The following is a 22,584-nucleotide window of genomic DNA, read 5'->3' as shown; positions in this document are numbered from 1 at the left end:
TGGGATGCGGCAGAGCCTTACTATGTGAGAGTATCAGAGCAGTTTCTACTCACAGTCATTCACTGGAAACTATATAGGCAACAATGCAAAATACATTCCAACTAAAAGAAGCAGACTGGAAAGCAGGATTTACCATGGCAAGCTAAAAAGGTGGAGATAAGATGCTGGACTGAGAATCCCTTTAGGACATGTATGAAACAGAGAGACCAGCAGCAATAACACATCATGTGTGTGGGTTAAACTCAAAACAGAACAGAAAGAAATGAAGAAACAGTATATTTAAATTACAATTAAAAACATAAAATACACATTTCAGCACTTCTACATCTTGTAACTTAAGAGGAAGAACAAGGTTACCTATTTCATTTTCTTGATGGCATGCATTCCTGGAGTGCAGAGCACAGCAAAGAGGCAAAACACTTTTTGTTGTTGTTGTTGTTAACAGGGATTTTTCATTTTAGGGCACTGCCATGTACATTTCAAAATTCTGTTTCATTCTCTGAACAAATAATATTTAGGACTACAATGACACTAGTGTCTACAAAGTACTATTAAAAATGAATTTATGGTGAGTTCTGTATGGATTTAGAGAGTGCTAAACAGGGACAAACAAATGGCTTGAGCAGTTAGAAAAAGATGATCAAAGAACACACCTAATGGTTCAGACGTCATACTATCTGCTGGTGTCTCAAATGCATCATACCAAGGCAAACTTAAAAAACCCTTTTATTAGAAATTAATTCAGCTTAAAAATGCAGGAACCTAAAAACAACTATGAAATGGCTTACAGGATTAGCTATAATCAGGTTAAGATGCTACCATTACTATATTTTATCAAGACAAAGCATTTTCTGGGAGAAATTAGAGAACTGGAGAGAACCCAAATTCCAGTCAGAAGCTGCTCCCCCAGACTAATGTCCAACATGTCTCTTCAGAAGACAACCATTCAAGAAATTCCTGATATTACGTTCTATTATTTCTCAGGATTACACCCAGTGATGTAATCACTGTAGCCACATTTATAAGCATCTTCCTTGCTCTCCCCCTTCTCCTGAGTAAGTTCCACTTTAGAGAATTAAGTTTGTGAAAAATTCTGCTCCAAGGTTACCTAAAAATGGAAAAGATGCAGTACCTTCTTTGAATAATCATATAAACATGCAATAATAGCAACTACGCAAAAGAAAAAAAAATCCCCCTCCCTAATGTTTTACGGTTATATGGAGAAGTAATAAATTCTCTTTAATCTTACGCTTTCATTGCACCAATTTTTGTTTCAGTCTAAAAATATCATAGAAGGAAAATAAAGATGTTGCCAGGTCTTTCAAAATAGTTATGTTTGGACTGTATTTCACATGAGGGAGCAATCATGCTGTGATGCATCCCTCAAAATTCACCATAGTAACTAGCAGAGTTTAGCTGCGTTGTTGCTGAGAAAAAAAAAAAAGTATTTAAACGTATCTGGCAAATCATGCACTGAAAGCAAATACTGAAGAAACCTGGTTTCTTGTTCATACAGACAGCATTCTCTCAGGCTAAGCACAGACAGTTAAGGCAATGTTTGTAAGTCAGTCTTGCTCGCTATGTTTGGTTTTGTTCTACAGCAGCACCAATGGTATTCTTGCTGAATGTCCCTCAAAGCAGACAAGTATATAGGGAAGAAACTAATCATCCACATTAACAGGCTTACCAGAGAACAAACTTAAGGGTCTACTGTTTCTAGCGTAAGCTAACTTCTTTGGAATTACGTTCAACTATGCGGGAAGATCACTTACAGTATACTGCTATACACCTCCTTGGGTCAATATACTTCGATGCTTTGTACTAAACTTGCTCAGAACTCCAAGTTTAATACCTAATGACTATGGGCCTTCCTACATTGGAGATTTCAGCAATTAAGTTACGAGTCAGACGAATCATTCAACTGAATTGATCTTTCTAACCACTTAAGAAGTTTTGCCAACTGACTCATGCTTGCAGGGATACCCTTCATTAGTGAGGCTGATATAGCTAAGATTAATTTTTAGTTGTCTGCTTTATTTCAATTCCCTTTGTGCTGCTCAGACCACACATCCGTTCTCAGGATTACTCCTGCAGTACCTTTGTGTAAACAACTGGAGACCACATATTGGCTGTGTATGGTCCTGGCAACCAAGTCATTAATTCAATTCCATTTCAGAACTAGTGCTTTCCTTCTGAGGAACTGCAGGACAACAGTAATAATTTCTTTGAGGTTAAGACTAAGTGGTCCTGTTGGAAGGGATATCACGCATGCCCATTATAAAGCAGGGCTTTCTACTACACTAATTTTAAGCTTTTGGAGAGTTAGCTTTTGAAAGAGAGGATGTTTTTCCTGATGTGCAAATGTTGCCAGCAAAACTGAATTCAAGCCTATTATGCATGAAAGTTATGGGAGAAATTATGGAGGAAGGTAACTTGTCAGCTGCTAGCTTGTTTGGACTACCTTTTGTAAACAGCTTTTTGAGATGAACTTGAAAGTGTCACTGGGCACCATGGTCTCAAAAAGACTGAAACAGAAAGCAGTCATATCCAAACCTGTAATCCAGCATTAAATAACTAAAGAATGAGTTGTGGAGTGTTTCCTATATACTAAAGGCATTAAGAACACATTCTCTGTATTTTAAAACTTTACAGGGCAAAATATTCAAGACTATTTTATGGTATGAATTATGGGCAGTTACTTGGAGTAATTAAAGAAAAAGTTAAAGCAGGGGTCCTCAAACTTTTTAACCAGGGGGCTGGCGCGCGGATGAAGTGGCAGGCAGCCATCTGCGGCTGTTTGGTTTCCCCCCCTCAACCCCCGGCGGGGGGTGGGGGTTCTGTAAATACCGGGGGTCGGACTGAGGACCCTGGGGGGCCGTATCCCGCCCGCAGGCCATAGTTTGAGGACCCCCGAGTTAAAGTCTATATTTTTTACTGGCAGAAAATTTCACTCACTCAACCCAATCACAGAAACACTTACACTTGTTTTCACTTACCAAAACTTGCCAACACCTTATACTTCCAAATAGTTATTCTACCACTCCACACCTGAATTAAAAGCAAGCTCTTAATAATAAAAAAAAGCATTTATAAAAATAGACGAGTGCTTCTCAATTCGAAGTTCAGTTAATTTGTATTCACATTATTGACTTCAGGCTGTTATCATCTGTATTTTCATGTAACTGCATTTTTTGCTTATAACAAATTAGTTTCTTTGAGGTTTGATCCTTTCTTTTAAAGAAATAATCCTACAGAAACAAATGAAGTAAAAGTTAAGGCATCATTCACTGAAGTAAAAGTTACAGCAAGAGGCATCTAGAAATCACTGACGAATATTATTAACAGCAAACAGCAGTATAGTATTAAAATAAAGTACACAGTACGTACTTAAAAAGCTTTTTGAAGAGAAATCCTGGAACTTTGAAACCCTCTTCAAATTCAGTGTCACTTTCTTCAGAAAGTTCCTCATCTGTTTCACGTTCTTTGCTCTTCAAACGTTCTTTTTGCCACTTCCTGGAGTGACAAAAGGAGTCAACATTCAATTATTGCACATAAAAGATACAATATGAAAATTACACTGAATTTTCAATCAGGTAAAAACCCAACAAAAATGCATTCTCTGATGTCACAATTTAATTAGTAATACTTTTCAGGAGAGAATTATGCAAGTAAATGCTGAAAATATCTGACATATTAAAAGGTGCATTCACTCCTGACTAGTTATAAGCCTTCAGTTTTACAGCTAGTTAGAATTTTCTACAGACAGAAATACTAATATAATGGAATTAACAGTTAACACCATAAAAAAAAATCAGCTACCTTAAATTCCTAAACTTCCATACCCCCTCCCCCCAAAAAATATCAGTAAAGCTGATATTCCAAAGCAATTTTATTAATTTAACCAAACACTTAAATAACTTCCTTCACCTACAGAAACATGCAGCTGTGGATAATCTTATACAGAGAATTCTGTTGGAAACATCACCATCTTTGGGGTGATGTGCTCTACATCTGTTAAGCAGACATTATGAAGAGAATGAGTTTTCTGAGGTTCTGAAATTAGAGTGATTTGTGGTCTCCAGCCTAATTTCATTTGGACTCTAGGCATGTTAAGAGAATTACCTTCCCCTTCCACCATTCCCCTCCTTTTTAAAAAGTACCAAGGATCTTCAACATCCAAGAAAATGATGGACTTGCATTTCAGTGCCCCAAAAACACTGCAACAGTAAAGTCTATGCTACTGCCAGTTGGGTATGTACTGAACAATAAATAGCACTTTGCTGACAATTTGGGTTTTGCTGGAATTCTCCCATGAAAGTGCCATTCATTGCAGGCACACTGAACATGGTGTGTAAACTGACAAAATCCCTACAGAAATAGGCAAGCTAGAGAACAGATGGAAAACATTCTTATGTTACTGTTCTGGATACAGTGCAAAACCAGCCATATTTCATCTCATAAAAAGGATGAAGGAGAAGACCACCTGATAGTCTAGAACTATCTGAAATACAAAACACAAAGATTGCAATGGTTGAGGTCCCAAAGAACTCTAAGTAGCAGTGATGGGATGAAAAGGAGCAAATGGAAAATTCAGGCCAAAAAACTTCATTTAAGCTGCCTAGCACTGCTGCAATTAAGTGACAAACAGCCTCCCAGGTGAGATGCTGGAAAACTCATCTGTCTGGTCTTTTAACTCTGCATTGAGGAAACCCTGGCAAATGTACTCTAGAACAGTCCTGCAGTAACTGGACGGAGAAGGACTTAACAGGATGCAACAGCTTAGCAGTACACCTTGTTTCTGAATGACATATTACAGGCGAGTGAACAGTCTGTTTCCCTCCTGGTAATATTACACAAACGGCTTCTTGTTAGCTTAAGTTGCCTCTGTAGCAACAACAACAAAAATAGCAGGATAATGGACTAACAGACTTATAAAAAACAAAACAAACCCCCAATGCCAATTCCCAAAACTTTTTATTCTGGGAAAAAGGATTTCTGGACTACTTAAAAATGTGAGGAAATTCACATTTTCCTCTTTTTTTAACTTTTAAAGTTATTTAACCCAATTTTTCTATAAAGTTGTGCATCATTTTCAAGCATGCAAAAATAAACTGTATCTAGAGGTTGACATAGAAACTGTATTTTATTTACAGACTTGCTATGCATAATCCAGTGTGCTATAAGCCTATGGGCTGAGTGCCTTTTTTCAAAGCTACTATCCCAGTTTCATCCACGTCAGGAAAAAGAAGCATAATCATAAAAAAGTTAATTAATTTCTGGCCCATAGTTGACAATATCATCAGCTATAGAATAACAACTGAGTTTCATTATCTTGATTTATATTCTGAGTTAACTAGCCAAAAGGAGGGAGACAGAAGTTGCTGTTAGAATTTCTCAAACTGCCCATAAGACAGCTACCATACCTGACATTTTGCACTTCCAACCTGGAAAACAAACCTAAAAGCACTACAAAACATCTCAAGTGTTGCTACAAGTCTTTTAAGACTTCAGCAATGCTGTTATCTAGCTCAGTCACGTTAAGAGCAGACATGACTGGCACAACGTCACATACAGTACTGTAACTCCTTCCAGCTTGCTATGAGAAGTGCCTTCTCCACTAGAGAAAAAGCCTGTCAGCTAAACTGTTTAAAATCAAATTTGATTCAAGTTTTCAATCTTGAGCACATTAGCAAATTAAAAGCCAACAAAACCACAGACAATGAAGTTCTAGTGTTCCCCTCATATTTTTTAACTACATAAGCAGTTCTGAGGGCAATTAAACCAACGATGCCTGTCTTCCTAAGGACACTATTCTGTATTCCTTAGTATGAAATAACGTGAAAACACTAAAACTAAGACTCTTCTTGCTTTAGGCCATTCAAAATCATCTTCCACGGGATCTGCAACTCCTAACAAGACTTGAGCTCATGCTGTGTTTTCTCCAATGCCAGCATTATTAATTTCTCTTTTCTTCCCGACCACTTACTTCAGTGAAACTTGCTGGAACTTCCACTTAAAGGTTTCTGCATCTCTGGCAATTTTGTTTAAAAAAGCTTGGGTTAGGAACAAGAGAACAGGGAAGAAGCTGAACACTTCATATACAAATTATATACTTCAACACAATCCTAAACTCTTTCTCATGAAACAAAGCTAATTATGGCAGGTTCCTAGATCAGCTTTTCACCAGTTTTGAGAAAATACCTACAATCTGCCTTTACAGAACTTGTCACAAACTTGGAATGATGGAATTATTTTAAGTGAAAATAAACACCACCATCTCCAAACATACACAAGTTACAATAACTGCCAGAAATGAATGCACTGAAAAACTAAGACAACACAATACTGGACAGGTTTAGAGCACCAGCTCCACTGGAATATATTTTGATCTCAAGTCACAAAGTCTGCAGAAGCAAAAATCATGATGGAGGGAAAAAGCAGCATATACAGGGGAGAAAAACCAAGATGGACAAAAATAGTCTTCAGTTTTCTGATCAAAAACTGTTGAGTTGTTAATGTTTATAATCAGATTATTATTTCATTATATGCAATCATGTCCAGTTAAGTAGTAAAAAAAAAGAACTTACTAAAAATATATGAAGTGTCAGTTTTTCCCACAGATACTTTTATTTATCTATCCTAGCACAGGAATGGAAATCTTATCTTAGACTAGGAGTCTGTTAAATGTTTGATTTAGGAAAAGAAAATTCACGCTCTGGAGTCTAGCAGGCAGATATGATACGTTCTAGAGGCACAGCATAAAAACACATCTATTTTTGTTCAGTACTACAATGTTGTGCTATCAGGCACAGATGGTCAATCATTCTTCTGAGTTCCAGAAAAAGATCAATGTTTCAAAACTGATAAATGCTGACTGTCATTGCATCAGCCTGTGTCATTACCGGAACAGAGACATGTCAGAACTTGATTATTTTATCTGATTGATATGACAAGACTCAAACCAAGGAAGAAAAGTTCTACTTAGCCCACTAAAATCAAAACAACTGTCGATCACAAAGCTTCCAAAGGGACAGCTAGGTAAAGTATCCAAAATCCTTAATACGTTTCAATATTAATATTCCACTATATTTATTAATATTAATATTCCATTAATATGGAATCCATATATTGCCACTAGCCAACACTGGAGCTTCAGTCTCCCCTGGGAAGTAACAGATTGCCCTCTAGTGTACATTACAAAAAGTGATCCAGAAACGACTAAGACGAAACGTTCGGAATTTAGCTTCACCTTAATGTAACTGCTACACTTTCTGCAAGATGTGTGATCAATGTTGGGATTTTTCTCAAAATTATTAGAGACCTAGAAAATACGTACATCGAGAATTTGAACTAATAAATATCATACTTAATTTTCCTAAAGGAAAGTTTATTTTATACACACTGTATCTTTACTGAAGTGTATAATTACACAAGCTGTATGTAGTACCAGAGCCTTCAATATTATATCTCTTCCAAAGGTCTGGAGGGTTTTTTTGCCCTTAATTACCAGTTTAAAGAAAAAGCAGCAATTTGTTGTTACCACTAACAACTTCCAATGTTTGAAGAAGCTATTCAGTTTTTGAAAGGCTTGTGAACTTAATGTAAGACATTGTATTAAGACATTCTACACTAGAACTCCATCATTTTCTTTAGAAAAGCATAAATATCTAAATGGCTGAAGCAATGGGAGGACAAACACTATGTGCTAGACCAGATCAGTCAGTTCGTCAGTCTGGTCTTGTACCTTCCCTCAGAAGTCGAACTTTGGAGGGAGAAACAGCAGTAGCCCATATTTGATTTTACACAGGAACGTATTGACCATTTTGTCAACATATTTCTTACGTACCTCAGTTAAACATCATTAGTATGCCTAAACAACTACAAAATACAGGTTTTGCTGTCGCCAGTCTCTTGAAAATAAAAGCATGACCTTTGATAAGTCTATTTTACATTGTCCATGGTCGTTGACATAAATACAATTTTATCCTGAAAGTGGAGTATGAATGCCATATATCATACAATTAAATCTTTCTTAATATAAGAATGTATTCAGATACTAGGCACATTTCCCACTTATTGCAATACCCTAGAAAGAAATACTGCATCCAAAACAGTAATAAGCACAATTATTATTTTTTTTTTTTAAATACAGTCAGGAACCAAACTGAGGTTTTAATATAGTTTGCATTTGTGAAGCACAATATGTTTTCTATTTTCTACAGCTAAGAATCCCTTACAGATTATTCTAATTTGCTAAATTGAAGCATTCAGCATTACTTTTCTGATCTAACTTTTTATGGTCTAGATGGGTGGATTTAATTGGTACATCCTAACAGATGAAATACATGCAGTTAGTACCACAAGTCTCCTTAAGTAAATTAAGACTTATGTAGACAATTACACTCTTGAGCTTAGAATGAAAGGTGTACTCAGCAAGTGAGCCAAAATATATCTTCATTTGTGTCTTGGTTTTGTCATTTTAAAAAGCAGTTAGGATGCTCTAAGAAAGTATCTTTCAGGAAAGGTAATATTTAATCCTTTTTAAATTTATAAGTCTGAAACATCAAGAGATTCAGTGCCTTAGGTATTTCAAAAAGAGCTAGCACATGAAAACTGACCAGATGACAAAACCAACTGAATTTTAAGCAGATTTTTTGTTTTGTTTGATTCTTTGTATCAACTGCTTTGTGCACTGATAGCCACAACTTCTAGCTACTCAGCTGCTTGGATGTCACTTGGGAGACACTGAAATAAACGGCTTTCCTAGCCTTGCCTCTGCGCTCTTGACAACAATTGAACAATTCAAACAACTGTACTCCACAAACTATACAGAGTACAGAAGAAAACAGATATAGCACTTACCTCCCATAATATAACATATAATTCCTTCCTTGAAGCCGCAGGCAGATACATACTGACAACTGCTATGGGAATAGTGACAATAAGACTGCTACTTTTTGAGTTTTGAATCCAAGCGATTACCTTATACAGATACTGTATTATCAATAATATATGTATGTACTGTGTTACATTATAAGCAGCAAAAATTACTTGGTTATACTTATGCTTTGCATTTTAATACATGCAAAAGAAAATTTTGGTTAATATGAAAAAAACCACCAAAAAACAACTCTGTAAGTTGCAGTTTCCACATCTGCAAAGTCTTGAGGATAACACAAGAAAACTATGCTGCAGTTCTCTTGTTGAGAACCAAGGAAAGGTTTATTTCCTATGAATTTAATCTATATACAATGTTATTTATTTTGTGATCCTAGACAAAAGAAGCTGAAAACAGGTGCGTTTTTTCTTATTCAGTAGTCTTCAAAGAAACTGGCTCTACCATGACCTGACCATTCCAGCAAGCATGAGGCAACAGGTTAGGATTCTGCCAACATTTCTAGACCAAGATGGTCACTGTTGAGTACGACAAAACCATTGATAACATACCTGGTGATGGGGATCAAGTCTCTGAGACCTTCAGTACCATTCTGGAGACTGATTACCTAATCCTGTGGGTTCAGCTGGTAATAGCCAGTATGAAGGACAGTCGGAAACTATCATATGCTACTTTTCACTGAATCGTAAAACTTACCTTTTAGCTGCCTGACAGTGTTCTACTTATTTACCTTACTCTCCATGACCCTGATGTTCCTTGTCATTGTTCACTATTCTTGCAAGCTATGATTCACCTTAGATGTTGACCTTTGCAGAACAGAACATTTTTCCCCGTGCATCTGCACAACAACATGGCTCCAGTGACAGCAACTAGAGAAAGACAAGCCTCACACAAGCGAGAAGAACTGAAATTACTGAGAGTGTGAGCTGAACTCTGTATAGCTAACTTTTACTTTTTCATGTTCCACTGACCACATCTTGCTTTGAGTGACTAGGCTGACCACTGCAAGTAGCCTTTAGAAGGAAAGGAAAAAGCCGGGTGCTCTCCTGCCTGCCCTGTTTACTGCACGTAACACCAGCTCCTGGTCTGAAAAGAGTCTCTTGTTCTAGAGATGCTTTGCAGTCCTGCAGTTAGCTAATTATCATGCTTTAACAACATCATTGTAGTTTCCCCTTGACACAGACCAATCTCTTCAAGTCCCATCTCTGAAAACTTTTAATGTTAAGGAAACTAATTTTCAATCTTTAAGAGTACAGGACTGTTATTCAGCGACAAGCACAAGACTAGATGTTCAGAAGACTAAAGTAATCCTAAAGGACTTTCCCCTGCCTATCTCAGGGGTAAAATATACTATAATCTCACCCATTCATTTGCATTCAAAAGTAAAACTGACACAAAACAACACATAAATGTAAGCAAATGACAGCATTTCTGTAGCATTCTTAATATGTTTCTTAATTCACTACATTTTATTTTCTCATGGCAGTTCCCATAATGAAGATTACCTGGGGGTGTCAGCATAAAAACGTCAATGTGGACAGCTGCAGCTTAACAGCCATAATAACTGTAGCTATGAAATTTTTAAGAGATGTAGTGTTTTGGTAGCAATTACAGTTATTGATATTTCTAAAATTCATTTAGGCTTTTATTGTAACTTTAGTAACCAAAAGAAATGTAGTCTATGATATGACTTTGCTAAGGATAAATTGTCACAATCTTAAAGTTATTAAAAAACGTGTTTGAATGAATTTAAACTGTGAGTCATATTAAAACTTTCAATCAAAATAAATTACTCTTGATGAAAACACTGAATTAAAAATGATTTAATATTGGTCTAATTTAAATATGAAGAATACAGTTTTATTCAATAAACCAGTAAATATTTTACCAATTAAGTACAATTAATTTTTGTTAATGCATCCAATAAAAAACACTTCTTTTTGACCCTTTGGACATTGTTCAGATTAGCCTCTTGCCAAAATCTTCTATTCAAGAGCAATAAACTACGCTTTAACTTTAAAAAGCAGCATTCTGGGATTGCAGACCTATTGCCTTGTATCTGCTCCTGATCTGCTTTTGTAACCTGGGATGTGAAAATGAAGTTGAGCTCTTCCTACCTGAGGTTTTGTTACCTAATATTAATTCTACAACTGTGAGTACCTCTGCTATCAGCAGATACCTCTTCCTCCACAGCAACCCAGGCTCTCACCACAGGAAGAGATGGTGTTTATACCTCTACTTCTTGACCCCTTCTCTGATACTGCTTTTCATTTAAATCTGTAAGATTTTATATTTCTGCAGAAGTGTAATATTTGAGTCTCCCAAGTATTAACCAAGTTCCTATGCTAGGACGTTTCACTACATCAATCACAACACTGATAGCCCTTATACATAGTCACCTTTCCCCTCTAGAGCAGCTGTTTTCAAGTCAGAATCCATGATTTTCTAGAGGACTATAAAACTAGTTGAAGGACATTCACTAAAGAAAATTAATTAAAAGTAAGCATGCTATCAAGCTGTAGTTCATTACACAAAGCTCAACCCTTTGAAAAAAGGCAACATGCGAGTGGTTACAGAACAATTAAAACAACCATTTTAGTGAAATTTTATCTTTTGACTCCGAGTATGTGGAGAAATGTATCTCAACTTCACTGGCATGTCTAGTTAGCATTTAACAGCATAACAAATTATTTGTTGCCCCTTCAAAATGTTTTCCAGGCAGTTGTGAAAATGGAAGCATTGCTCAGTCTTAGGAGCTCAGCAGTTAATGCTATCACTAGAGAAAACATCTCAACAGCAGACTGTAGCTAGAGATGGTCCACACACAGGTTATACAAATTTCACAAATCACAGATTAGCACAAGACGTTCCAGTTGCTATTTTAAAAATTAACTCGTGTTCCTAGCTCTAATTCCCCACCTAACATACTAGACTCTCCTTAGAAACTTCACTCAGTTTACAACCTTAGGTCATCAAGACAACAGAAAACACCACTACTACCACTGCTGTCACTGTGTGTTTTAGATAAGGATGTTTTTACTCTCACTTTCATCAAGAACAGAGAGAGGGAAATCACTGTCTAACAAAGCAGCTCTTTTTAGACTTGACTAAGAGCAGCATGTCTTGTCTTCATTACTTATGTCTTTTAATATAAATTATGTAAGAGATATCATGTACTAATGTTCAAATACAGACATTGTCCTTTCCAGTATACATTTTTTGCAAGTTTAAATTCAAAAGATCCTTTTAATACGGATTTTCATATAAACCTGTTAGCCATACAGACTACATGTAACTGCCTGAGATTTCAATAAACTAACAGATTCTACAAAAATGGTATGTAACTAATTTATTCAGATTTTTTCTTCTTGATGAGCAATTAATCATTTAAGGCTGAAAACAAAGCATCTCACCCCATCCCGAATCATCATTTCTCTCTCAGTGGAAAAGTGCCATTCCTGTGAAGAGGGAGGGCACGGTCTGCACTGTAACGTTTCCTATCAAACAGAAGACTCCCCCGCCCCACGCCCCCCCCAGCAGGCATACGATCTACAGACTTAAGGCAGTACTTAAGTATAAAGCTGCTCAGTAACATGTTGCTCTATATATATTCGATGATTTTGGGCACATTCACAGTTTTGCAAACAACAAACATAAGATACACTAATAGCTTCTTACTGAAGGACCTATAACAATCAGAAAAAAATCTAACAACAAAGTCCTTGTAATTAAAAGGTATGTCTGATTTCTTTTGGAAGGCTATGATCATTCTGACTGTCCTGGTTTCCTTACTTCAGCTCTTAGCAGTGTGTTACAGACATTGCCCTTTGCACGTTCAACATAATTTGTTAATGTTACTAACAAAAACGCTGAGGACTAACCTTAGTCTCTGTTTGTAATAGTTTTCATCTCCATCATCTCTCCATCTCTTTACTTTGCGCTTCCCCAGTGTATGCTCTTCTTCCTCAGAGCTCGGAAAGAAGTCAGCATCATCTTCAGCTTCTTTAAAATCCCTCTTCACCAAATATTTTCTTTTTCTTGACAAATTCTTGAGTTCATAATCAGAATCATTCTCAGCAGAAGATGCCTGCTCTTCCTCACCTTCTTCTGCTTCTGGGTCAAACAGCTCCTCGTCAGGTACATAATCAGACTCTCCACTATCATCCTCCTGTTCATGCCTGAACTTCTTGGCCTCAGGATACTTCTTTTTTTTTGGAATCTCTGCCTTTGGCTGAATCCGAAGGACATGCTTCTGAAGTTTTCTGATGTGTTTTTTTAAGCGCTTATCTGTTTTTGACAGGGCTTTAGCCCTTTTTTCCTTTGTAGTAGATGTGGGAGCTACACACTGAATATTTTTGGCTTGTGCCTTCTTCTTTGCTCCTTTGTGAAGGGCTAACTTCTTTCTTTCAGATGACAACTTAGCCTGGTCTGCTAAGTACTTCTCAAAATCAGATGCTTCATTTAGCATTAACCGTCGTGTCTTCCCCTCTGGCTTCTGAGGTATTTTAGTTCCAAATGGAGTCATCTGGCCAGTACGAATAAGCTCTTCCCACTCTGTTTCCTGAGCAGGCATAAGCATACTGCCCAGACATGATGGACCAGGTTCTACAATAAAAAAATAGAACATCCAGCATGCCTTTAACATCTTCTGGATAACACAAACACATGAACAAGGGTGTTTTGTGTTTCCCTCCCCACCCCCAAGCATTATATGTGTTCAGCTTAGTTTTTATATACACCTTAAAAGTCCAAATTATCATCACACATAATACCTGAAGTTTAAAAAAGGCAAACCACAACAAAACAGAAGGCCAAAAAGGTCAGACTGTAACTTGCTTCAAACTACTTCTCAGACTTCATATAGTAAATGTTACACCTACAATCACAACACAAATACTTCTGAAACAACACATGGCAGCAAGAACTACCATAAAGTTACAGCTCCCCATGGCACATGAACTCTAATGTGCTCCCTACGCTGTCAATGCAACATTACCACGTTCAGTGCAAAACACCACGGTGTTTCCATATGCAGCAACATTGTCTGTCTCTATCTTATTATTGATTTCTCAGTTCTACCCATAAGCTTGAAATTTGACATTTCAATTACCAAATCAGGACAGATACAAATCTAACAAAACACGTAAAAGGCTTTCTTCCCACATGCTTTAAAAAAAGAAGAAAACAAAACTCATCTTCCTACTCTACAATACTAATATTAGGATTATGACTTTAAAAGTCATATTAGCTGCACAGCATGTTGCCATAAAAGAGCACTTCAGTTAAACTGCATACACAATTACTATACATTACTATACATATTAACACAAACTATAATTGGTTTGAAACCAAAGAGGGAGAAAAGCTCTTGAATTCAGGAAGCTGAAGTGGAATTCCAGAGTGAAATCTATTATTAGGCTCCAAAATTCCAAAACAGTTGTACCAGAATTGCCAGCATGGCATGCTACTGTATGTAGCCCTATTTGAAGCACTGTATTTATCACCAAAACATGTTTAACAAGTAACAATGATGCATCAGGCATGACACTCCTCCCTCTCCACACACTCAGTTTCTCAAACTACTTGAACTGCTCAACTCCATTTCTTCGGTCTTGGGCTCCATTCACTTCTATTTATATTTCATCACACTGGGTGCCTGAGTTTTACTGCATGAACTCATTCAAAGAAAAAGGATTAAAGATACTTTTCTACTAAGAAAAGTTTCCTGAGGTTTTTACCTCAGTTTTATTGAATCAGGAAAGAAGCATGAGCTCTGTCAGATCTGGAATTCACTCCAGCCACATGTGTAATGGATAAATAGCACAGATTTTATACCTCTGCAAACAATAATACAATCTAAAGGTGATCTGCAGATGTCAACAGGGTGCAAACTTGCCTTGCAGAATACTGCAGATTAGTGATTGTGGTCAAGACACAGCTAAGCTGGAGTTAGAAAAATCCAAGCTCAGTTTGCAGACAGCAATGAGAAAGAACACCTAGTGAAATGCTGAGAGAACAAATACCCTGCTTTGGAAGAAACCTCCCCCCCTCCCCCTTTTTTTTTTTTTATCATAGTGCAGCCTTAAAAAGAGAAGCACTTCCCCCTTCCATTTCTAGTGATACTTCCCAACAGTAAGAAAAAACAATTTTGTTAATGCTGATTGATAGCATCCAGCACACAAAATGTAATTCAATCATGATGTTAGTCATCTTTATCAAATTAGCTGCAAAAAAATGTTAGGGTTTCCCATTTATTAAGCCCAATACTCTAATGTGCCTCAGTCATCCCTACTGAGCTGAATATGAATTAACATTCATTTTTTAAAACTTCCCACATGAATATGCGAAGGTTTGCAATTCTGCAGGTGCAGAGAATAAGTGTTCCTAACTCCCTCTTTGAATGCAAACCACTGACATTTATTTCCTTATTGGCAAAGACCTTGCAAACTAGCTTCAAAAAAACAAAGGCATTACATCAAAGTAGAACAGAATTCCCAGCCTTCTTCCATACCTTCATCTTCCTTAAATTCAATCTCATTTACTTTATCAAGAATCTCTGTCCCACCAAGAATTGCTTGGAGACGCTTTTGTTTTGCTTGGATCTTCTTTAGCTGTTGCTCCTTGAATAACAAGCAGACACAAATTTTATTTTTTCATCTGGTTCATAAACATGTTATCCTTTTAAACAGGACTTAAATCACTACATTTGCAGTATTTCCCAGCAGAATTTCTTACTCAAATGTTCACAGTATTGCATTTGAAACAAAAAAGCAAAGAGGTGTCATCACAACATCTGTAGGACTACAGCCCACACACACAATTTTGTGTGTAAAATCATTTTATGATACACATACAGTAAGATCCGATTGTTTATACACACAAATTTCACATGCACGTTACCCATTTTTATGTACATCTTTTGAGGTCATTTTATGAATGTGTTGATCCTAGTGAAGGAAGCCCATCAAGCAGATTAGTGAGATGCATAGAGAACACCGAAAGATTTGTTCATGATTTGCAAGACTGGGCAACGGTTAATAAGCCACTAAAACTATCTATAAGATTTAGTAAGATCTATCATCCCAGAACTTCTAGAATATTTTGTTAGAAACTGAAATTGTAAATCAGTCTTTCATCCCAATATATGTTTGTACACAGTTAATTCAGGAACAGTCACAGCTAATTTATCAGCAAAAACTAAAAAGTGACGTGAGTAAAAAGTAAGTGAAAAAATCAGCAATACAGATGCTATAACAAGTACCATTCATTACTGCTATGAAAATAATTCATAGCTAGCTGATCTGTTGCACCTTTTATCTGGTGCACTACCCTCAACTCTATATTTAGTAGTGACATTGTGATTTCTTGGTGTTGATAACTTCCATTTATGAAAAAAGAAATTCCAACCAGTAAAACAAAGACATCAGCAACGTAACTTTCTACATTTGTAACTCCTTAACTAGAGAGGCACACACTTCAGTAAAAATCAACTTTACGGCAAAATGAGCAAATTTTTTTTTCTTTTTGGTGAAGAATAGTTCACTACCCTGCCCATGTCTTCACGTAGCACTTTTCAAACCATAAAGGTTAAGTATAATAATGTATGGTACAATATGATATCTCCTGTGTATGCACTATTATCCTTGCTACCAGAGCACTTTACATCATAAAACACTCCCTGTATGATAGCTCTAAGGAAATAGCTGTCTTGTACCAGTCATTAATTTCCCATTTGTCTCAATAATGGAAGAATTCAGCCTTTAACCATTTTTTAAAAATACTACAAAAGGAAGAGTACTAAAAGGCACTTCTTGCAGTAAGTAGCTCCAGACCAGCTTTAAATATACTGCCTGCCTCCAAAACACTCTTGAAGTTATTAGGACCACTTTTACAGATTATAGGTTTCATACAGGGATTTATTCTTACACTTCAAGGACTGTTGGAAATGGCTAACAATGAATTCCAACAATGTTTGAACTTCCCCGGCAACTAACACCTTCGTAAATTAAGTAATATGAGAACGAGCAAAATACAGCATCCAATCACTCTTTAGTGATTAAATCTGGTTTAATGAATTTCTTCCCACTACTTCCAGCTACTCATTCTTAGTCTTATTCATTACTATGACACTATTCAACACTGTCTCCCTTGGTCTCTTTAACTGGCCAAACTGCGTGCACAATGTTATCCAAGTTGCTGAAATTATCAAGGTTAAAAAACAAACAACTGCACGAGTCAGTGGCAAATGGCCTGAGACTGTGGAGTGTCTGAGGGCAAAGAACAGTAAGTTTTTCAGTCAGGTTTATCATTAAAGAAAATACTAGGGTGAATTTCCATCAGGCGGTGAGCTGATCAAAGTGCTGTATTCCTACCAGGAGAAGTTTCTCTTTTCTTAAATAATCTTCTTCCTATTCACAGCTGTATAGGTCCACTGCTTAGATCAGGGGTCCTCAAACTATGGCCTCTCATATTTACAGACCCCCCCTGCCGCAGGTTGGGGGGGGAAACCAAGCAGCCGCAGATGACTGCCTGCCACTTCATCCATGCGCTGGCCCCCTGTTTAAAAAGTTTGAGGACCCCTGGCTTAGATTACTACCCTGACACACCTGCTAGGTTGCTCTCCAAGGTCCTTCAATTTATTACTCTGGCAGAAAAAAGTTGGAACAGTTTCTGCCAAATTTGTGAATTAAAATGGCTCACAGAAAGGAATGATGTGTACTGGTACAAGAAGGATACAGACAATGAAAGAGGGTTAAGGAAAGGAAGGTAGGGAATGAAGACCGGGAGAGCTGAATTTAGGTCAGCTATTGAATCACACCCTAACAATGCTCTGCTAATACTCCAAATACTACTGGGAGGGATTTAATTAAGTTAATGCAAATCAGTCTTCCCGTCAGGTCCTGGAACTTCACTTCAACAGCTTGTTCTGAAACTTAGAATGAAAAAAAAAAAATATAAAAGAAATTCAGCTCTGTTTCACATCTTTAAATTAGTTATTTACATTTTTTGGTAGAAAATGAAACCATTTAAAAGGCAAGGGAACAGCAATTGTAGACTGAGTCTGAACTGTATAATTAAGCAAAAATCGCATCACATAATCCAAACCTTAAGCTAAGGCAAATCTAAGTATTGTCAGCAGGAAATTAATGTAATCTAATCACCTTGTTATATTTTTGCCGTTTCACCGAATCTAGTTTTCTGTTTATATCTTTGCTGTTGGCAGCTTGAGGTGAAAGTTGCTCAATAATTTTATCTATTTGTTTCAGAGATGTTGTACATGATCTGAAAAAACAAGATTGCAATGCACTAGTCAACTAGAAAGAAACACAACACATTCTCCATGCAGACAGTTTAGAAATTCTAGGAGATGTAAGGTAAGGCTTAAAAAGGTCTAAAGGTAAGTTTCTAAATAGTCATCTTGTATTTAAACAACATCAGAAGTACTAAACACTTTAACAAAATTTTGCTAACACGCTGATTTCAAAGGCAAGGAAACTGAACAAACCACTTCAAAATTTAGTGCCTAGAAGTTACACGTCTAATGATGACTATAAGCAAGTGATAGTGGTTACTTGTATTACTCAAAGGTAAGCAAAATGCAAAACAAAAATCTGAACTGGAAATCCCATGTTTTCATTTTCTAAAATGGCTTCAACAGTTTAATGATATTATATAAGGAAGCCTGATTCTTTCACTTGACAACATCTTTTTTACACAAAAAATAGATTACGAGATACAAATAGTTTCAGGAAGACAGACTAGTTCAAAGAATTAACAGTACAACAACGTTAAACTTCCCTTACTCATGCCCTACCATTTTTCATATTTCCATATACAACATGAAATTCAGGATGAACCACATAGTATAACATACTATCATCTATTTCTGTTGTTGAATTTGTTTGCAGGGAAGGAGATACTGCCCTACCATCAGAAGCAATAAATCTAGGTTTGTTAATTCAAACAGAATACTTCATAAGGACATACAAATTAGCATCTCAAAGCATTATGAAAAATGTCAAAGAAAACTCTGTACAACACTTGCAAAGGGGCCATTATTCCCCTTCTATGCAAAGAAAAGCACTACATAAATCTCCTCAATTTTTAAGGAGGAAATTGCTGGGCCACATTTCTATCCAGCTCTAATCTGGATCCTACCACTGTTCTAGGAGATGGATTCTATCAGCTCCCCAGCTACCACTGCCATCTTCACTTCTCCATTCTCTTTCAATGCTTTTGAACCATCCCATCCCCCCTTCTCAGTCTTCTGCCTTGTTGCTTCCAAATATACCCTCTCTTATATGTCTCACACCTTTTGGCTCTTGCTTCCTTGGCCCTAGGGTCTTTTGACACAGCACTACTGCCATCTTCCACAGTTTTTCTGGTTTTTCAAACTTATTTAACAGAACTGTGGGATTTAAACAGGATTTAACTTTGACCATTTTTATTCTCCTTCTGCTTAAATTTGTGTGTATATTATAGAATCATGCAGCTTCTACCATGATCTCTGCCAACTACTCAAAAACCACTCCTTGCCTGATTTTACCTCTAGTCATGCATTCACTGTGTTACAGGACTTCAACTAAATCTGTCACATTCTAGTCATACATCTTTACTTTTGTTAGTCCCTCTGCTCAACAAGCCAGCTGTATTTCTTCTAATCTTCTCCAAAAGCAACTTTCAGCCTTGCACATTACATCTTATACAGACAAGGTTCTACAAGTTTGTATGAACCATTTGCATCCCCTCATGCAAATCTCATTTTAAGAGGTAGAAGGTGAAAAGAGAGGGGTAAGAAAAATCACAGAGGGCACTTACTAAAGAAAAAAACGGAAATTAACAACTGACTGACAGTGCCATGCACCACTTTTTCAATAGCCACATAGTCTAATTGCAATGGTTACGCTACTCCATTCTTCCTCTCAATGACCATCTTGCTCATTACATCCTTCTGCTACATAACATCTGAAATCAGGTTCTAGTTTTTCAAACTGACTTAGTTTCACATCTCCACACCCAAACTGGAAAGTTAATGAAGTGCATAAAATTAAGCATATGCATAACAAGAGAGCTATGCCAGAGTTCACATAGGTAGTGGAGGCCTACAGCACTCCTGAGCACTAAAACCCCAACATTAATGCAATACAGTGAAAGATGCACAGGTAGAGTTATTTACCTGCAGTAGTTCACCCATTAACTCTACAATGAGACTAGAAACAGAGAGATTAAGATCAAAACTCAAAAGATTTGTGGCTCCTACCCCTCAAAGTCTTCTGTTATCAATATACCCTATTAATGTAAATTAATCAAGATGTCATTAAGTAATTCATACAAGCACTTATGATGAAGTTGCTTTGGTTGTAGTACACTCAGGATATGGAGTCATCCCAAGTTAGAGAAAGCACATAACTTGAAGCAGATAACCCCACAAAGCATACAGAGTAAGATGCAGTTCCTCACCGCCCAGAAAGGACAGACATCTTGGTAAGGCAGGAGACAAACAAACAAAAAAAAAAAAAAGAAAGATTTGCTGTCCTCTACTGCCTTGATGCATGACTGAATTAGTCAAATAAGAGCAATGAACCATTGCTCTGATGTGGAAAATATTTTCTCCTTTTTTAAAAGGTAGGTAACTCAGAAGGGCACATGATGTAGTGCTTTCAAAACATCTTTTTGTCTTCCAGCTTTTAAAAACATGAGACACTGAGCCTCATTAGAGTCAGTATCAGAAAGCAACAGTAAGAAAGAAAGAACACAAATTACCTGAAGTCATCCAGCACTGATTGATATTCTTTCTCTGCATCAGCTATTTTTGTTGCATTATTAGCTTTGTTAATTGCATCATCTACTTGCTGAAGAACTCCTTGCTCTAATACATCCTGGTCATAGACATCAACTCCTAAACCTCTGAGCTCAGCTGCCTGTGCCTTATATGAGACGGACTGAATCTGTTGTCTGTTGATCTGTAAAAGGGGTTGTCCTCTGCTGGGCACCTCCAGAGGAACAGCCATGGATGTGGATGACTGGCTGACAGAGTTGGGAACTCTGATACTATTACTCAGTTCACTCTTAGAAATGCCATTTTCTTGCACAATTCCCAATTCCTCAGCATTGTGCAGACAATTATTCCTTGAAGTAGTAACAGGGTCTTGCTCTTGGATACTGTCTGACAGGTGGTTGTTGTCCATTGGCATCCTCTGCTAAAGGCAACAAAGAATCACATCGTCATAAGCGCGTTCGCACACAGAAAGTTCCTCAAGAAGACTGCCCAAATAGAAGTAACCAAAACAATAAGCATGTTTCTTCATCAGAAATTCTTGTTGCAAAACATCCAGTAGTCTACTCCGTGGGTCCTCCCCCCACAGTCTTATCTGCAATCAAAAGGAAAAAAAGGCCACAACTTCTTAAAGACAACTATATGGAATAGTCCTGGAAGATGCTGACATCAAGACAAGTAAAACGACCAGTAAAAATTACTCTCCTTGCCAGAGTGAACTCACTCTTTTGTGTAAATGGTCATCTTCCAGCAAAGTATGACACAAGAAAAACGTGACCTAAGGTATCCAAAAGCAAAAAATACAGATTTTTGAAAATGAGTAAGACTTGCCAGTTAAAGTACCCATCAGATAAGGGGCTGTAGTCTTTAATTTGACAATTCAGCTTTGAAGTAGAGTGTAAAGCATCTTAGTTGTTAGGAAATTAGCACTGGACTGACTTACCGAGGCAAGCCCGGAGCTGGTATGGTTTGGAGCCTTCAGGGTGAGTCCATTTGCTGAAAGGATGCGTTTTTTGCAAACTTCGGGGAGAAACAAGTGTTATTAAGTGGCTGGAAGACACCAATACGGCAGGTGGGCTTCATCGGCTGCCTCTCCTAGCACGGAAGCCCGTGGACCCCAGTCCCAGCTCACGGTTTCCTTCCACCGGCTCCCAACGCTCCCGCGGGTTCCGGCCCCACACCCACGCATCAGGAACCGCTGACAACCCCGCGCACCGCCCAGTTCCCCTCTGAGGGACCCCGGACCCACCCACCCCCTACACCGGACCCCCACTTCTCGTGCTTCGCCATCCCTCTCTGCCGGCAAGGCCAGGCCAGGCCAGGCCAGGCCGAGCCGAGCCCGCAGGCCGAGGGCCACCCCGGCGGCTGGCGAGAGGGCCCGGGCGGGATGGAAATGCGGGGGCGCCGGGCCGGGCCGGGCCGCAGCCGCGGGCGGGCAGGAGGGAGGGGCCGCTGAGGGCCCCCGCGGCGGCGGAGTGGCGGGAGCGGCACGGCGGACTCACCTGGCCGGCGGCAGCCAGCACGCCTTGCCGCCAGCACGCATGCGCGGCGCCGCTCCGCCGCTCGCCGGGCACACGAGCCGAACGCGGATGCGTCACTTCCTGCACGTCTGTGACGGGTGCGGGTGCGCGCGCGGGGCGGGGCGGTGACGTGCTGCGGGAGCTTCGCGCGGGCTCCCGGCCGCGCCTGGCCGGGCGGGTGCCGGTGCCGCGGGAGCCGGGTCCGGCTGTCGGGCCCGGCTGTCCCCGAGCCGCCGGCCTTCCCCGCGGGCCGGTCAGCTGCCTCCTGAGCGCGCGTTTGCCTGGCAGCGCACGGCCCGGCCCGGCGTGGGCTGGCGGCCGCCCTGCGGGGCTGGGGCGGTGGCGCGAGTGCCCACAGGCCGGAGCGCAGAGGGGCTCCTGGCAGGGACCGC

At 38.6% G+C, this 22,584-nt stretch overlaps 1 protein-coding gene across 2 annotated transcripts in view; it reads right to left on the bottom strand.

Annotated features, from left to right (window-relative positions):
- Nucleotides 1–22,262, bottom strand: part of ERCC6 (ERCC excision repair 6, chromatin remodeling factor) — a 51,036-nt gene extending 28,774 nt beyond the window's left edge. The window contains exons 1-7 of one of the 2 annotated variants that reach the window (XM_055720337.1): nucleotides 22,175–22,262; nucleotides 21,616–21,692; nucleotides 20,660–21,096; nucleotides 18,058–18,178; nucleotides 15,408–15,516; nucleotides 12,778–13,501; nucleotides 3,388–3,513 (exon numbers count right to left, since the gene is read on the bottom strand). In XM_055720337.1, coding sequence (XP_055576312.1) covers nucleotides 3,388–3,513; nucleotides 12,778–13,501; nucleotides 15,408–15,516; nucleotides 18,058–18,178; nucleotides 20,660–21,090 — 1,511 coding nt within the window. In that variant the 5' untranslated portion in view covers nucleotides 21,091–21,096; nucleotides 21,616–21,692; nucleotides 22,175–22,262. Of the gene's footprint in view, nucleotides 1–3,387; nucleotides 3,514–12,777; nucleotides 13,502–15,407; nucleotides 15,517–18,057; nucleotides 18,179–20,659; nucleotides 21,097–21,615; nucleotides 21,693–22,174 lie in introns of those variants that run through there. The other variant, XM_055720336.1, reaches the window with a different exon arrangement.
- Nucleotides 22,263–22,584: the final 322 nt, after the last annotated feature.

The sequence above is a fragment of the Falco cherrug genome, chromosome 9 (assembly GCF_023634085.1).
Source record: "Falco cherrug isolate bFalChe1 chromosome 9, bFalChe1.pri, whole genome shotgun sequence".
NCBI classification, from domain to species: Eukaryota; Metazoa; Chordata; class Aves; order Falconiformes; family Falconidae; genus Falco; species Falco cherrug.
This window is presented reverse-complemented; position numbering and strand designations above follow the sequence as displayed.